We start from the raw sequence: 18552 nt of genomic DNA on the forward strand, positions 1-18552 counted from the left end.
CCTGTTAGGCTGTGTCCCTCAGAGGTTTGGATTCAACCTTATTTCCTACCTTGGAACCAAAGAGAGCAGGACAAGGCCAGATTTCTTCCTGGCAGTACCACGGAAACATCCCTTAGAAAAAAGATCTCACTGTAAGAACTGCTTCAAAATTCCAAGCCTTTGGGAATGGGAAGGCTCTGACATCTATTAATGCCAAATGTGCTGCCTGTTTGAATTAGTCTGCTTGTCTTCTAGAAGCCACACAGGAAAGTCCCCACACACCTGATGCTAGGAATCCAGACACTTAAGGCTATAATGATACTGGAACAATGACTAGAACAAAAAATTTCTTTACGAAATGAACAGAAGTACATTCTACTTTTTCAATAGATGATTTGTCAAATTTTAAAGAATTTTTATTAACAGAATTTGTTCAGTTTTAAAGTAAAAAACAACAACAACAACAAAAAACAGCACTTTTCCTAAATTGGCAGATTGTAGCCAGACCACCATAAAATTGACCTTGGAACCAAAGAGAGCAGGACAAGGCCAGATTCCTTCCTGGCAGTACCACGGTGGCAAATGTCCCAGAACTAAGGAGAGCTGCCAAGTGGGAAAGAAATAAAGAAAGGACTTTCCAAAAGCAGCCAGCCCAGGCACACTGACCTCCCAACAGCTGGAGGGAGACAGAAGCAACACACAGGTAGGTCTCTGCCTTCTTTATGGCAGCCCAGTTCAGAGTCACTCACTGAGTGAGCTCACAGGAAGCAGCCCGGTTTCCTGGACTGGCATTCCCCATTCTATCAGCTGCAGCTGCAGCGTTTTGAATCCGGCTTCTGCTTTCCCTTTTGTGGCAGGAGTGGGGACTTACAATGGGCCAGAGAGACTTCAGCCTCAGAACCAAGGAGACCTCCCTGCTGATGGGAGAGGGGCTCTCCCTCTGGTGAAAGGCAGTGAGGAGCCATGCCAGTTCTGATGGCCTGTGAGCTGCCATGATGACATAAAGACAGTGAGGCCAGAGCAGTCACCTGGGTGGGATGTCTGTACCCACCACGGTCACTCTCTTGTGTCTTGGCCTTGGCCCAACAAATATAATGACAAATGAGAGAAAGTAATTACATAGAAGTGAATTACATAAAAGTGAATGGGTATGTGGGTGGAGGGAACATAAAAGAAAACAAAAAAATTAATTTTTAAAAATTGTTCATTTGATATTGCTATAGAAATCTAAAATCCATTTCTTCATGTGTTTAACTTCCAATAATCGAGATAACAGCACAGAGGAAGGATCGAAGGCATTGTGGGCTCGAAGATCTAAATGATGGGCCCCGTCAGGGATGTTGATAGCCACCAGGGTGTCTGTGATGTCTCTGGTTACTCCACCTCCTGACCACGGGTCTAACTCACCATTGCTGCAAGGGAGGGAAACCAAGAAAAATGAATGTACTTTTTTATAGTTGCCACCTTGTGGATCCCACGGGCACTACTCATTTGAACATTATCACTTCCACTATACACTCATGTGTGTGTGCATCTTCCTCTCCCGAGTAGACCTAGGAATAGCATTGCTGAGACGTGTGCTACCACTTAATTTCTTAATGAAGTGCCAAACTGTTTTCCAAAGTGGCTTTGCTAGCTTACACTCCCATTCCCAAATGGGATTTAGGTCTTTTTCCATTGTGGATTTGATGGTGAGATTAGAGGCGTCCTTTACCATTGGGCTATGTCAGTTTTCACTGTGGTCTTGATTTCCATATGCATACTCCCCCAACTGATACTTATCATCTTTTCATATATTAGACCACTTGGATATAGTATTTGAATTTTTTTCTATTAAGACTATCACTTTGTTTTTTGTTGCTTGGAGACAGTCTCATTGTAGCCTGAGGCAGCCTGGAACTCACTATGTAGCCATGTTCGCCTCAAACCTGGAGCAGTCCTCCTGGTGGAATCTACAGGTAAAGCCACATATCTGGCTTCTGGTCTGTCTTTAACTGGATCATGTATCTTTTTGCTTTCAAGCTTAATAATTGATTCTCACTAGGTATGGGAGTGCACAGCTATAATCTCAGTACTGGAAAACTGATGTAAGAGGACCACAAATTCAAGGCCACACTTAACTTTCTATTATTTTTATTTAAAAATTGTTAATTAGCATATAGAGTATTATTTTCAATAAAATTTGGCTTTGTTGATTTTCAGGCCCCTCTTCTTCCCCAGCTCTCAACACCACCTTGTACCCTTCCATCCTTCACAATATTCGCCTCGCTTTCTTGTCTCATGTGTCTTACCATCCAGCCTCCTGTTTCCAAAGCACCTCTTGTCCCTTCTCTTGCTGACTAGGGTCATGAGGGTCAGCTATAGTAAACCAAACCAGACTAACCACCACCACCACAACAAAAACCCAACTGACTGTTATAGGCCCTCATTGTGGCCGATCCAGACATCTGCCTAATTATAACTACTCACTGGTTACCGCTTCTCTCTGGGAGAGCTAGAGTCACACACACTCTGAGGCCTACTGACTCACACACCAGAAGGGTCTATGCCACAGTGACTACCTGTCAACTTGTAGCCTAGAACTTACGCATATTTTCTTTAGAGCCACATTTAAAACTCCCCATGTAACATTCATTTAGATAATATAATGGTCCTAATAAAGCTATTAGCCCATATCTCTCTCTCTCTCTCTCTCTCTCTCTCTCTCTCCCCTTGCCTATACTCTCTGACCTCTGAATTGTGCAGGATTCAGAGGTACTATGTATCCCCCAAGTACTAGAAGTACTAAAAATAATCTTAAAAACTTTCACATTGTGGTTGTCCCTGAAAAATACATGTGTACATAAAACCACTGTGGGTGTTTTTCTCTCCGGCTTATGGTGGCTGCTCGGGATAGTGGTGATTAGGTAAGAGGGTGGAGAGATTCAAAGAGCTTCTTCAAAACACTCTTCAAAGTGCTGTTGCTGGGCATGGTTGCACACACCTGCAATCCCACCGCGGCAGAGGTGAAGGAAAGAGGGTCAGTAATTCAGGGTCTTCCTTAGCTACATAATGTGTTCAGTGTCAGCCTGGACTACATGAAACCTTGTCCCCCAAAACAAAATGAGTGTTATCGTTCCCAATATAAGAACAGGAAGTCTTTCTATTAAAAGGAAAATATTTAGATAAGCATTGAGAGGTGCATTAATCTATTCTTCCCTAGGGTCTATGTCATGTCTATGATAGGTTCTCAGGCAATAATGATGCTGGGTATGGGTTTCACCTTGTGGAGCTAGTCGTAAATCCAATGAGTGTGGCTGGTAACTCCCGTAATGTTTGTGCCCCCATTGCACCATCGGGCATATCTTGTATGACCAGTATTGTGGCTCACAGGTGTCATAGCTGGATGTGATTGATGACTATTGATGACTGGTTTCTTCCTCTAGTAGCTTGCTCAACACCTTCTGTCAGTATAAAAGCTAGCCAGTAGGGATGAAGCTTCCAGGTCCATACAGCTTGATTTTGCTATGCTCTATGACTCAGTAATGCTGTGGTACCTTCTCATCATGTTCTGGAGGATAGCCAAGAGTAATGGCAACAGCCTGTAATGTTTAAGGGCTCAAGAGAACCTCACCAACAACTACAAAGTAAACAACTCATTCTTCACATTGGTCTTGGAAGGGATAATCCTTTTGTACACTGTCTAAGAGTTGTCTTTGTCTTATTCAAACGCTGACTTCTATGCTGGCTGACTTCTATGCTGGCTGACTTCTATGCTGGCAAAGGGTTGAGTTTAGGCTGGACTTCGGTATTGATATTTTTATGAAGCATCACCTGTCTCAGTGTTTTGTAAGCATTCTTCTTCATCACCTTCTGATTGGTCAATAAATAGCTGATCAGCCTATGACTAGGCAGAGGAGATAGGAAGGCTGAACTTCCAATCCCAGCCAAGGGTCCCAGAGAGGTAGGAGGAGGACCACAAGGAAGGAAGAGAAGAGGTGGCATGAGACAGAGGGTCAAGGAGGACTTGGAATGAGCAGGTCATCAAGGGAGGTTGCCATGAGAGAGCAGCTATGAGGACACACATAGACAATGTGAGTGAGGGTGAGACTCAAACTGCGAGTATCACGGAACTAGAACTAAGAACAGGAAAATGCTAAACATTTATTGGGTTAGGGTTTTTAGGAAGTCTCCATCAGTCAATTCTGATTTTTATTAATTTTTAAGGAATCCATTTTTAATTCTCCAGTTGAAACAAAGACAAAACCTCTCTCCCAACATGACACATTCCCTTCCCTCCATTCCAGGCTGATTCAGTTCAGCAGGTTTTTTTCCATAATCCAATGTCTCTCAGAAACTGGTGGTTTATGTTCATTAGCATTCAAAAAATTTAAAGTTAATAAAGCACGATATAATCTATCTCTAGGAGTCTTTGTTATCCCTTTTTGTTTGTTAAATAATATATAATATATAAAAATATAACATACATAATATATAATAAAATAATGTATAACATATAATATCACATACATGTATCATATAATAAATCCATTATGCTATAATTAATACACTACTATAGATAATTGTATTAATCAAAATATATTAATTGTTATATTATATAATATAATGTATTCAATACTATAATATGATATTATTTTGTTTATTAACATAATATTGTATAATATGTTATAATAATGTAATAATATTTATGTTATATGCAGGTAGTAAGGATATAAAACTTGAATTTGCTGACCTAGTTCACTGTTCTTTTCACTGCTATGCAGACATAAAGGTGCTCACATGTGGATGAAGGTTTTTGTTTGTTTGGTTTTTTTTACTTGTTTGTATTTATTTCATGCCAAATAGAAATTTTAATTTCCCTCTACACGATAAATGTTTATAGATATCACACAGAAGATGGATTGTATTCCAGTTAATAAGCTCAACTCAGACAGGAAACCCTCTATTATTTGCAAAACAACAAAGTCCCTGCAGCCCCGTGAGGAGCAAACTGCACCTGACTGAAAAGGGCTTCTGAAACTCTGCTGACTTAGCACAGGGGTGGAGCTGCTGAGAGACCTAGCATGCACCTGGACTTGAAGACCTCAGTTCAGACAGGTGAAAGCTACGCCAGTCATTGGGAAATCCAAAAATGAAATAAAATACTGTTTTCCTGAGAGACTCCAGATACCTGGGTAAAATCGCCAACAACCAGCCTCGTTTAATCACTGTCGACAATTATTTGCCTGAGAAATGATGTTAGTTCTTCATGGGGTCCCATCTAAATCTCTACATAAATAATGGAGAATCACCATTGGTCAAGTAATCTATAGGCTTTAGAAGATACAAATCCTCCAAGAAAGCCACCATGCAATGAAAAGAATCATCAAAGTAGGATGGTAGCACTGCTGTTTATTATCCACTAAGGTCGGCTCCTCATCAGTGTTTACTGAGCACTACCCTGTGCCTGGCACTCAATAGCAGAGTGGAAAAGCATCGCTAATGTATTCAATGTTACTTTAGTGCCTACCACCTTCCTAGTTCTGTTTTCTCAGCCATTCTGCAAGTGTCTCCATCAACCGGCAAACTCACCTGAAAATGATGTTTGAGTGTGAACTGATGTTTTTGCCACCGTACATGGTAGTCATCCAATGAGGCCGTGGTTTCACTCCCCACTGGTTAAAACAGTCATTGGAATACTTCTCCAAGTCCCACAGAAAGGGTTCAAACATGTCATCAATACCATTAGTACAAAAGGGCATGACCATTTCTGTGCAGGCCTGAGAAGCAAAGTAGGAAAGGAAACAAAGGGAAAATGAAGCAAAAAAAGAAGAAAATTAAAATTACAAAAGGTCATTCAGCTAGGCTCAAGGTCATTCAGCCAGGGTCAAAATCATTTAGCCGGGGTCAAGGTCATTCAGCTAGGGACTGCACTTGCAATGGAGCAGTCCCCTACCCCCACCCCACCTCCAACTTCCCTACCACTTAACCCCTTGTTTCTCCTAGAAAGACACAGCTGAGAAGTCACAGCATTTCTACTGTTTTCTTTCTCCTTCCTTCCTTCCTCCCTCCCTTTCTTTTGCAGTCTTCTTTCATATCTTTGACCATATTTAGCCCTCAAGAAAAGCCTGAGAGTCTTCCTGTGCTTCCTTTCCAGGACTTGTCAAGGTCTATTAAAGTGTTAATCTATCTCCCTCAACAGGCTATATTTTATGGTAATAGTCATATAAACTATTTATTTTTATATCTTTGAAACATAAGAGATTATGACCAATGAAAACCATTCATTATACATTTGCTGATGATTAAATAGAGGGAGGAAGGGAGGGAGGAAAGAAGGAAGGAAGGAAGGAAGGAAGGAAGGAAGGAAGGAAGGAAGGAAGGAAGGAAGGAAGGAAGGAAGGAGGGAGGGATAGGGCCATGTAGCAACTTACACTGTGCAGACTTGGAGGCAGGTAAGGTAGAAAATGCCAGGCAACATATTCCAGTACAAGACTATCAGGAAAGGGCTCACTGAACTCGGGGAAATTCTGCATGCTCACCTGAAAGCTCCAGCCGATGGAGCCCAGACTGCTCGTAGTCGTTTGTGAAATATTCAGGCATGCTGCTTGGCCTGAGTAGTTATAATATACACTCAGAGCTTGGAAAATATTCTGCAGCAGCACTGTATCCGATACATTAGGATTTTTCAAATATTGGCACACCTCCTAAGAGATAAACACGGGAAGAGTCAGATATGAATAGAAAATTGGTTTAGTAACAAAGAGGAAAGGTTATCTCAATTCTTATCATAAAATGCTGATAAACACTGTAATGCATTTTAAAAGTTCTATTTCTGAAGAATAATTCCCTCTCTCGAAGGAAAAGCCTTTAACTTTTTCTGGAGGGTAGGGAAATAAGTCAGTCTTTTGCATGGGATGTAAAGCGCTCTCTACTGATACTACTTCCTTTTCCCCTGCCTTAGCTCCAGGGGCCAGGTAAATCACTCCTTACCACGCCACACCCATTCCCTCTTCCCTCAAATGCCTTTTCCCACTCATTCAATCCACAAATGGCTCATCAATTCACTTATTATAACACCTCAAATATCCCCTCTTCTCTGATGTTACACCTGTGTGTGTTTCCCAGCCTGGGAGAACTAAAGCACTCCCTTGGCGGCCCTTCACTACACTGTGTTCCCATTTTTATCTCAGCCCCTGCACTATTGTCCTGCACAAGTCAGGTTTCAGAACATCTCCTCAGTGCTCAGCAAAGCCTCTAATAACTAAATCTTTGCTGAGTGAAGGTCTATATTTTCATAAGAATGAAAAATTTATGAAATTTTGTTTGTATATATTTGTGCATACATGTGGGTCAATGTGTGTATGTGTAGGGCACAGAGAAACCTTGGGTGTCATTCTTGGGTGTTATCCATTTCATTTCCTTGCCTGGGACTCACCAAGTACGATAGGCTGGTTGGCCATCAAGACACAGGGATTGCAAAGATGAGCCACCATACACTGCTTTACTGTCCTTTTGAAAAGCAGGATCTCACCACATAACATCCAATGTGTGATCTTCTTTTCCTAGTTTTTGATTTTGAATTTTCCTTCTCCTTCCTTTTCTGTTGTTTTTACCTTCGTGCTTTTCCTTCTGTTCATTCTCAGTGCAATTATTGCTTCACTGTACTTTTATAGTTTGCTATTCCTCTCTTGTATCCATCTACTTTATTTCACTATTGGGTAATACGATTTCTTTTCCTTAGGTTCTTTACTTTTTTGCCCCTGTGGTCCTTCTTTCCATACTCTCGACTTTCAGTATATTCTGATTTTTACTTAATTAAAAAAAAATCTAGTTTTTTTAATTTTAGTTCTCTTCTTCTTGTACTTACTTAATTTTATTTTTTAACTTTCTTGTTATTGGGCAACTTTTTACTGTTCTTTCCCCCTTGTTTGGCCTATCCTGCTCTTTTCTCTTCCCACCGAAACATTTTCTGCATTCCTTCATCTTCCATTCTTTTAATCAACTTTACTTTCCCTACATTTCTTCCTTTCTCTTTCTCTTTTCAACGTCGCAGCTCATTCTACAATTGTCTTGTCATTTTCAGTTTTATTGTCATTGCTGACAAAAGTGTACTTCTACATCTTAAGTGGTGTGATGTAGCAGTCTACATCCTTAGCCACCGAACCACCGAGCCACTTTGCCAGCCTCCCTCCCTCTCTTATCTTCAGATAAATTCTCTAAGCTAAACAGTACCAAAGAAACCTCAGAGTTCAACTACACCATAGATTAGATGGACTCAACATAAATTTATAGATTATTTCTATAACTATGTGTACTGGCTAGTTTTGTGCCAACTTGACACAGCTGGAGTTATCACAGAGAAAGGAGCTTCAGTTGAAGAAATGCCTCCATGAGATACAACTGTAAGGCATTTTCTCAATTAGTGATCAAGGGGGAAAGGCCCCTTGTGGGTGGGACCATCTCTGGGCTGGTAGTCTAGGGTTCTATAAGAGAGCAGGCTGAGGAAGCCGGGGGAAGCAAGCCAGTGAAGAACATCCCTCCATGGCCTCTGCATCAGCTCCTGCTTTCTGACCTGCTTGAGTTCCAGTCCTGACTTCCTTGGTGATGAACAGCAGCATGGAAGTGTAAGCTGAATAAACCCTTTCCTCCCCAATTTGCTTCTTGGTCATGATGTTTGTGCAGGAATAGAAACCCTGACTAAGACACTATGCATCAACATTTTATGATAAAAATAGAGATAACCTTCCCTTTTTGCTGCCTATTGGCTATCAAGCCTTGGGGGTAGGGTGTGTCACCTGTCTCAGTATTCCTAGCATTGGAATTATAGCACTCTTACTACCCATGAAATCTCTAAAAATACCACTTTCTAGGCTTCATATCAAATCTATGAAATATTATTCAAAGTAATTTCTTACATGTTACCAGATCATAGTGCAATAAGACTAGAAATGAAAAGCAAGAGAAATTACAGGACTACATGGAGAGAGAAATTACAGGACTACATGGAGAGAGAAATTACAGGACTACATGGAGAGAGAAATTACAGGACTACATGGAGAGAGAAATTACAGGACTACATGGAGAGAGAGCATTAGACCATGGATGGCTCGTGGCTCTAAAGGAAACTGGGATGGATTGTTGTAAAAATTCTAGAATCAAATGAAACAGAAAACACAACTTAACCAACCAGACCTTCAGGATGCAACTAAGGCAGTTCTAGATGGTTAGAGTTATGAGTGCTTATATGTGAAAATCAGAAATATCTCAATAAATAATACACCTTAAGATATTAGAAAAATGAGAATATTACAAATCCAAAAGCAGCAGATAGCAAGAAATAATAAAGATCAGGACAGGGATAAATGAAATGGAGACTAAAAGAAAAACTCATAGAATCAATCAAGGGGTTTATTCTTAGGGAAAAAAAAAATATAAACCAGATTGACAAATCACCTAGCCAAACTAGGGAAAGAAAAGACATGGGGAATTAACTAGGAAAACTGGAGTTGAAACCGGGAGGCTATCACATGTGCCAATGAAATCCAGGCAATCATTTGTGGTGGTTTACCTTCACTGTCACCTGAAGTAGATTTAGAATGGCCATGGAAACACATCTCTGGCTCTGGATATGAAGGTGTTTCCAGACAGGTTTTACTGAAGAGGGAAGATCCACCCTCACTGAAGAGGGAAGATCCACACTAAATACGAGCCCACCAGCCCGTAGGTGGGGCCTACACTGCTTCCTGAGGGGGGTACGTTGTGACCAGCTGCTGCTGTTTCTCCTTGATGAAACGTATCCCCTTGAAGATAACGGGAGATACAGTCTTCTTCACTTAAGGTGCTTCTTGTCAGGTATTTAGGCACTGTGATAAGAGAAGTTGGGTTTTCTATTTTCCCTCTCTCTTCTTCCTGTGTTTTACATATCAACCCTGTAATTACTTCTCCATGCGCACGTAGCTTGTTAACAGTAGGCAATGTAAGCAAATGTGCTAAACTCAAAAGGCAAATTAAAAGGTGATAATTGAGCTGACATACAAAAAAATGACAATTTAATGTGACTGTTTCTTTGTGGAACACACTGAACATAAAGTAAGTCACTTCAATAGGAAATAGATGCTTCAGAGTGGGGGGTGGGGCATCCATGTGGAGCCAGGCGTGTAGGGAGGAGGTATGAGATGTGGAACAGTTGGAGGGTGGATGGGGACGGGGAATAAAATACAGAGTGTAAAAAAATGAATTAATAAAAAGAAAAAAAAAGAAAATAGATGCTACAAAGATTTAATTATTAACTACAACGTTTTAATAAAGGGACTGCTAAATGAAGAGTTCTTGTAAAGCAGACCTAGTGACAGGCCTTGTAATCCCAGCTAGCTGGGAGGCCTGCCTGGACAACAGGAGGACTTCAAGCCAGATCCTGTCTCAAGACAAGAAGAGATTTAGCTCCACTTGTGAGAGGGTACAGAGAGGGAGAGGGCAGTCACAAGGCAGGGCAGTCACACAACAGGCATTTTGAAACCCTACTTTCACATGACTAATTCTAGTTTCATTTCCAATACTCACTCTAGAAATCCCTTCAATTATATCCTCAAACCTTAACCATCAACTCTGCCAGACTTGGTTATTAACACTATGAGAGACATTCTTTAAAAAGAAACATTTAAAGGTGAACATATGTAATAAACCCTTTTACCATGAAAAGAACTTTAGCATAGCTGGGAAGTGGTGGTGCATGGCTGTAAGTCCCAACACTCGGGAGGCAGAGGCAGGTGGATCTCTGTGAGTTCGAGGCCAGCCTTGAAATACAGAGTTATTTCCATGACAGACAGGCAACACTGTGAAAAACAAAACAAAAACAGAACAAAACACAACAAAAACTTTTAGCATTATGAAAGAATGAAAATGAGTGTGATATGTTTTCACTCTGGAAAAAAAAAGAACATAAACTTATCATAATGTATGATTCTCAGTGTCTTCAAATCTAACATTTTGCATGGTTCTCAGTGGAAGTCTATGCATTTATTTTTGTGTACAGAGGAGGACAGGGAGCTTTGGAGACCAAGTCCCCTTGTTTAGGAGCATGGAGTGAAAGCAGTAGATCCAGGCCACTCACTTACCCCAGCACATGAAAAGATAGTCTTGCATGCTGCTGTTTGTCATGGAGATCACCCATGATGAGTGTAGCTTTTAAGGCTGCCTTTAACAGCTCACTGCACCGCAGTACTATGACAAAATATGCCATTTATTAAGCTTAGTTAATGCATTACATGGACCTAGGCATGATACATATATCACAAAATGGCATTTAGTACATATGCAAACTATGCCCAGAATTTGGCATATAGTAGTGATTCTATCAGCACCAACTATTGGTCTTATTCCTTGTTCTCACAGTGCTGTAGTTGGTGAGATTTGTCTTCACTTCTCAAATGAGAAAACTGAGGTGAAAAGACATAGCTAACGTGCCAAAGGTCACATGATCAGAAAGCTGTAGACCCAGGATTCTATCCCATAAACATTAATTTCACCCAGTCCCTATGTAGTTGGGATTTTATTTTTTTGATGTTGAAAGTCAGAGAATGATTTTTCCCTTTTTTGATAAAAGAGAAAAATATGTTCTAAAGAAGACGAAGGAGAAAGAGAAGGAGAAGGAAAAGAGGAGGACGATGACAATGACAATGACATTTCTGTTACCTTGATGGGCCAAGCAGGCAAAGGCTGCAAGAAGTTGCATGCATAAGGGTAGTTCACCATGGCCAGGTTCACCCAGGTCTCAGCTATCCATCCTTTTAAAGCTGGGACTTTCTCAGAAGTCAAGGGACTACATAGGTGAAGAGTGTTCGTGAGCAACTGGAGACCACTGCCTGCAGATCAAAGGACACACTGCTAATCTACAGGTCAACCAACCATTTATTCATCATTTGGTATTATGCAAAACATCCAACATTCAATAAAATATTTTAGGGCAACTAGATAAACCCATAGAACTTAGCAAAATTAATATTATTTCCCAGTTTAAGATACTATTGAAATAAATGAGAATACTAAAAAACATGCATAAACTACAACTAAATAAAACAAAGGGATACACTTAATAATTAGAATATTGCACAAAATACAGCAGACCAAAACCGAAATCGCACACAGTATGCAACTGTCATTACTACGATTCCAGAAAATCAGCCTGTGGTTCAACAGGGAGTCGCTGTGTGGGTGTGAGGTACTGTAGTCAGCAGCAGAGGGTTGATGAGATTTTTTTTGTCTTTTTTTTTTGTCTTTCTTTGTTGGTGGTGGTTTTGTCTTTTCTTGATCTGTATATTATCAATACTAAGCACTTACTTTGTAAAAATTTATTCATCCATACATTTTGATTGGTATGATTCCCTATACATATATGTATCTATGTATCTATCGTGTGTGTGTGTGTGTGTGTGTGGGTGTGTGTTTATGTGTGTTTAATATGTGGCAGTGTTAGGTTACAAATATCACTCAGTAGATAAAGTACCTGCTATGCAAACATAAGGACTTGAGTTTGAATTCCCATTAACACATATAAAAACCCGGAAGTGGTGGTGTGTACCTATAACTCCAGTTTAGGTCAGGAAGGGGAAAGATAAACAGATCCCTGAAGGTCACTGGCAAACTAGCCTATCCTATTAATGAGCTGCAGGTTCACTGAGAGACTATGTCTCAAAAAGAAAAAAAGGGAGGGATGGTAGAAGAAAGGAACCCTAAAAAGTCAACCTCTGACCTACACACACACATGCCCACTACATATACACAACAACAATCACATACCATACTAACAGGCACATACATAAGACATAAAAACCAATACAAACTCATACAATACATCATACATATACACACATACAAACAGCAAATATACGTAATTATTTACAAAAGTTACAAAAAGTGCCAGCACTTATTTTTAATAAGTTAAAGGTTAAAAAACAAACAAACAAACAAAAATCAACACACGGCAAATTCTGTCTCTTAATGAAAGCTTACCTGAACCCGAGAGTTTGTCAATGACATTCCAGGATTTGCGGATACTTTCTGAACAATAAGGACCACTTTTCCTGAAATCTTTAGTTACAATCTTCATAAATTCACCACAGGGAACCATGCCATCAAGCTGCCAGATAGGGGCAGAAGCTGCAAGAGCTCTAAATGATCAGAGAAATGGGAGGAGGAAAAAAGAGAAATGTGATTCATCTATTCATGCTTTTTGTTTGTTTTGCTTTTATATATATATATATATATATATATATATATATATATATACACATATACATATATATGTGTATATATATATATTAAGTACACAGTGTTCTGCCTGCATTTATGCTTGCAAGCCAGGAGAGGGCACTAGTCCTCATTACAGATGGTTGTGAGCCACCATGTGGTTGCTGGGACTTGAACTCATGACCTCTGGAAGAGCAGACAGGGCTCTTAACCTCTGAGCCATCTCTTCTGCCCTTGTTTTGCTTTTTTAAATGTGAGTGTCCACATATATGGGGGGGGGGGTGTGCGTGCCTGTTTGTCTGTCTGTCTGTCCAAATTCCTGTGGAGGCTAGAGAAGGGGTCAGATCCCATGGATCTGGAATTGTAGGTAGTTGTGAGCCACCTGACACAGGTGCTAGGCACCCAACTCATGTCCTCTGAAATAGCAGTGAGTACTCTTAAAACTGAAACATCTCTCAGCCACCAAATTCACTTTTAGTATTGAAATTGAAATGAAACAAAGATGATTAGAAACATAACATTGTTGGGGGTTTCTTCTTGTTGATACTGTTTTTGTTGTTGTTGTTTGAGACATGGTCTTTCTACATATCCCTGGCTGTCTTGAAACTCACTATGCAGACCAGGCTGGCATTGAACACACAAAGATCCACCTGTCTGTCTCCGCCTTCCAAGTACTGAGGTTAAAGGTGTGTGCCACGTTACCTGGCTCATAATACTGTTGTTACTGAGAGGAAGGTGTCCATATAACACAGCACGGAGCGTGTTTAACCCAAAACAAATCTCTAATTAGTTTTCTCTTTATTGTTAAGGACTGTGCCAAGAATCAACGTACTTACCCAACTACTATGTGAGGATACTTCATCCTGAACCAGGCTGCAAGCATGCCACCATAAGAGCCCCCGATGGCGATGACAGGTTGACCTCGAGCTCCTGGGATTGTTTTTTTCAAGTGTCTGATTAACTCTGCAAAATCAGCCAGAGCCTGTTCTGATGTCAGGAAATTCAAGTGTTGGGAATCCTATATATGTGCATATTTATTTAAGAATAAAGACAAAAGAAAACAGGTATAAATGGACACATAATAGCAGATGAGGCACGGCAGAGTTTTCATTACTTGAAATAAATTTCCAGACAACTGAGCTAAAATCCCACATCATCCACATCGAAGCCATCTATGAAAAGTAACTTTAAGTCTGTGAAAGAACATGAGATGTTTTCCAACCAAATGTAACGTCATTGCTTTTAGAGCTTATTTTCAAATGCAATACAGGAAGCAAGACCCAGCCATATTTAAACATTCAAGATACTTCTCTTAAAGGACAAAGAGAGATCTTGTTGTGCCCTACTTGAACATTTAGCCAGTCCGATTCTTCTGCCAGAGCTCTGCTTTTTGCTGAGAAATTTAAACAACTATAGGCATGGTGCATAGTTATGGAGACACACAGAGTCTGTAAAGGCAGGGCTTCTTAAGCCCTTAGCTTACGTCTTATGGGTAGAGGTCAGTGATCTTATGAGGTTTGAGAGATATTTTTGCTTCTGAATAAAAAAGAAACTGCAGCAAGATTTGTCACTATGGTATGCTGGCAAGCTGGATGGCCGGGGGAGGGCACATCTGAAGGACGGGCCATAGACCTGGGATAGGGAGGCTCTCAAGAATCAACAGGGGTAACCTTAGCTGTGACTTACTACATGGGGATATGCAACTCCAAGAGGCCACCTCCTGTAGCCAAGCAGGAACCCCAGTACAGGGACACCAATCCATCCACAAAACTTTAGACCCAAAATTTATCCTGTCTACAAGAAATGCAGGGATGAGGGGGAGGGTAGAACAGAGACGGAAGGAATGACCAACCAATAACCAGTCCAACTAGAAACCCATCTCATGAACTAGCACCAATCCCTGACACTATTAATGAAACTCTGATATGCTTGCCGACAGGAGCCTAGCATGGTACCACCCAGCAGCTGACTCAGACAGATACAGAGATCCACAACCAAACAATGGATGGAGCTTGGGGACTCTTATAGAAGAGGGGGAATGACTGAGGGCCCTGAAGGGGATAGGAACCTTGAGGCTGGACTCTTGGAGGCTTTCAGAGGCCGAACCACCAAGCAAAGACCATACACGGGCTGGACCTAGACCTCCCTGCACATAGGTAGCAGATGTGCGGTTTGGTCTTCACGTGAGTCTCACAACGGAAGCTGGGGCGATCCCTAAAGCTGTTGCCTTGTCTGTGGAATACTTTCTTCTATCTGGGCTGCCTTGTTTGGCCTCAGTGGAGAGGTTGCACTTAGTCCTTTAGAGACTTGAAGTGCCAGGGTGGAGGGATATAGGGGGTGGGGGAGCTCCACCCTCTTAGAAGAGAAGGAGGGGGCAGAGGGACCGGTGGAGGGGAGGTGGGGGAGCAGCGATCAGGATATAAAGTGAATAAAGAAGAAAAAACTTTGCTGCCAAGACTCTGACTCTGAAAACAGCTCCAGTTCTATCAGGACAGAGCCTGTTTTTCTTCAGTACTTTAAAACACAAACACAACTACAAAAAGAAAAAAAGGGATGGGCAGCGGTGAGCCCTATCCCCCATCCAAGCTCCAGAGCTAAGGAAGCCACAGGGAGCCAGAGAGTGAAGAATACAGAGTCACTGACAGACGAAAGCCCCTCCCCTCTAACAGGACAGTTGGGCACCAGGAAGGGAACCCATCCCTTGGTTTCCTTGAAGGAGTTTAAAAACAAACTTTCCACCACCCTGGCAATGCATCTTGGCCTATCCTGGAAATGTCACCATTTCAAACACTGTGACACAGTTTGCAAGCTTGTTCCTCCAACAGGATAACAATGTTCTCTGCCCAAGCCTGCGATGTATCTTGCCTGTCATTCTCAGGAGATGCAATTTGCTGAAGGCCTTGTTGAGGTTGTAGAAGTAATAGAAACAAGCCCCAAATAACGTTCAACAATAAACGTGATGGATTATGAAAGTAAGCTTAATATGCAGCGGAGAAGAATTTCATTTCAAGTCTTGACACATTTAAGCAGTCCAAGATTTAGTCAAAGATGAACTAAATCCCACAGACGATGAAAAAAAAAGAATCCCCAGTCAAAAGAAACTCACCCCCACACACACTTTACTAAAAGATTGTATATTTGCTACAGCAACAAACTCAACAATCAAAACAAACTCAGCCGCCAATCACAGACAGCTATAATTGGAATATATTGGAGGGGAAGCAATACAATCATCAAAGAAAAAGATCCCCAAGTGGAAGGAAACACACTCAGCCATTTCCATGATGATTTAGCTCTTGTGTGGGTCCATTTTGCTCTGCTGAACACAGAAGGCTGACAGGTACTCTTTGGTACTCTTTACCCGTGTCTATAAAAGTTTCCCAGTCCTTCTCTTACAGATATAACCTAGTCCACTCCTTTGTGCCTGAGCTACCCTTAGTGACTTAGTTCTAAAAGCCAAACAGTGGCAGAAGTGATGATATGACCTCCTAGGTCAGGTCATTAGAGTCACTTCAGCTTCCGCCTTGGTTGGCAGTGTTGAGAGAAGTTAGCTACTACACCATCCCACTCCTCACACAGATGCTTTGGACAGTGTGGGAGATGAGGACCTTCAGCCTCTTGATAATATCCACAGCAGTCTATAATTCCTCTGATGACCTGCTAAGAGTGGATTCAAGCCTTCAGATGGTCCAAGCACTTTGTCCGACATTGTAGCCTAGAGTGGCCGCTGAAGGAGAACCACCCAACTAATTCTTCCTAATTCCTTACAGGAATTATGAAATAATAGTAAATGCTTTCTGCCATTCTAGTGTGTTTGCTCATGCTTACTGTGTCACAAAGTCATTACCATTCCTTTTCTCCTATCTGCATCCCCCACTCCATCAACCTTTACCCTCATCCATATACACTGACTTCTCACCTCGTCTCTCGCTGTCATAATTTTCTTCCATTTTAAATGGCACTATACATATAGTTGGGTGCAATTGTTTCCAATTTTCAAATAATATGTATAACATCTCTTATGCTATTGACAACTTTTGTGAGCACAGGAAGAGAAAGAAGCATATTTTAAAAACACAGGTATGGTTTCACTTTGCTAACAGATAATAACAGATAATAGTAGATTGCAGCAACCTACAGAAAGTTAAGATGCAATGTGTAACAATTTGACTGTTTCCCAATAGTTTCAGGACCACTGGTCACATGTGTATGTACAATACTAAGCTAAAGAACAAAACTGTCCAATCAATCCAACAAATTACAACAAACCACTCTGCCACTGACTTATAGGACATGTACGTCTTAAACTTATTTTTATTTTTTATTTATTTTTTTTTTTTTTTGGTTTTTCGAGACAGGGTTTCTCTGTTTGGCCCTGGCTGTCCTGGCACTCACTTTGTAGACCAGGCTGGCCTCGAACTCAGAAATCTGCCTGCCTCTGCCTCCCGAGTGCTGGGATTAAAGGCGTGCACCACCACGCCCGGCTTAAACTTATTTTTAATTACTTCATTTATCATGACATAATAAACTTAGTTAACCAAATATAAAATTTAAGAAGCTCCTTTCAAAACAGCCTAAAATATGACTATTCTCAAGTTATTTTAGGTGACAATTCACAAAAGGATGGTATGACACTCAACTGAATAAGATAGAAGGAAGACATTAGGTACGGCACAAATATTTTAATGTAATATTTATTGTCATATTTTAAAGCAACTTGAAAAACATAAAAGTAGGGCTGGTGAGATGGCTCAATGGTTAAGAGCACTGACTGCTCTTCCGAAGATTCTGAGTTCAAATCCCAGCAACCACATGGTGGCTCACAACCATCTGTAATGGGATCCAATACCTTCTTCTGATGTGTCTAAAGACAGCTACAGTGTTCTCATATACAATAAATAAAATAATCTTTAAAAAAAAAGAAAAAAGAAAAACATAAAAGTAGTGGAAACTTTTAGAAATTGAGTTCCCTAAGGGAAATATTAGTAACAGGATATGTGGGAAATTATTATAGCTAGATGGACATGAGGAAAATCAAGTCATTGAGTGGAAGAAAAACTATCCTGGCTCGTTAAGGACAAAGCCTGACAAAGGTCAAGGCTGGGGTTCCTGTAAGAAGGGAAAGGCTAATGAGAACACCAGGGGTAACATGACCTCATTTATACTTATATGCAGATTATATGTTTCTGAAACTCCTTCTCATATATTTGCATACTTGTTTACTCCTGAGGTAAGAACAGTAACTTAGGTCATCATTTACAGAGCAGAGTTGCTTACTGACACTGTTGAAAAATGAAAACTCCCGGCACTGTGTGCAGCAATGGAGTGGGACTGACCTGGCTGAAG

General features: G+C 40.8%; 1 protein-coding gene across 1 annotated transcript in view; it reads right to left on the reverse strand.

Annotated features, from left to right (window-relative positions):
* Positions 1-370: 370 nt before the first annotated feature.
* Positions 371-18552, reverse strand: part of LOC110298295 (lysosomal Pro-X carboxypeptidase) — a 51423-nt gene continuing 33241 nt past the window's right edge. The window contains exons 4-9 of the mRNA XM_021167456.3: positions 14043-14224; positions 12970-13127; positions 11653-11822; positions 6501-6665; positions 5551-5738; positions 371-1391 (exon numbers count right to left, since the gene is read on the reverse strand). Of these exons, the coding sequence (XP_021023115.1) occupies positions 1184-1391; positions 5551-5738; positions 6501-6665; positions 11653-11822; positions 12970-13127; positions 14043-14224 (1071 nt within the window). The 3' untranslated portion in view covers positions 371-1183. The remainder of the gene's footprint in view (positions 1392-5550; positions 5739-6500; positions 6666-11652; positions 11823-12969; positions 13128-14042; positions 14225-18552) is intronic.

Source organism: Mus caroli, unplaced genomic scaffold (assembly GCF_978045245.1).
Source record: "Mus caroli unplaced genomic scaffold, Mus_caroli_1 scaffold_8, whole genome shotgun sequence".
NCBI lineage: Eukaryota > Metazoa > Chordata > Mammalia > Rodentia > Muridae > Mus > Mus caroli.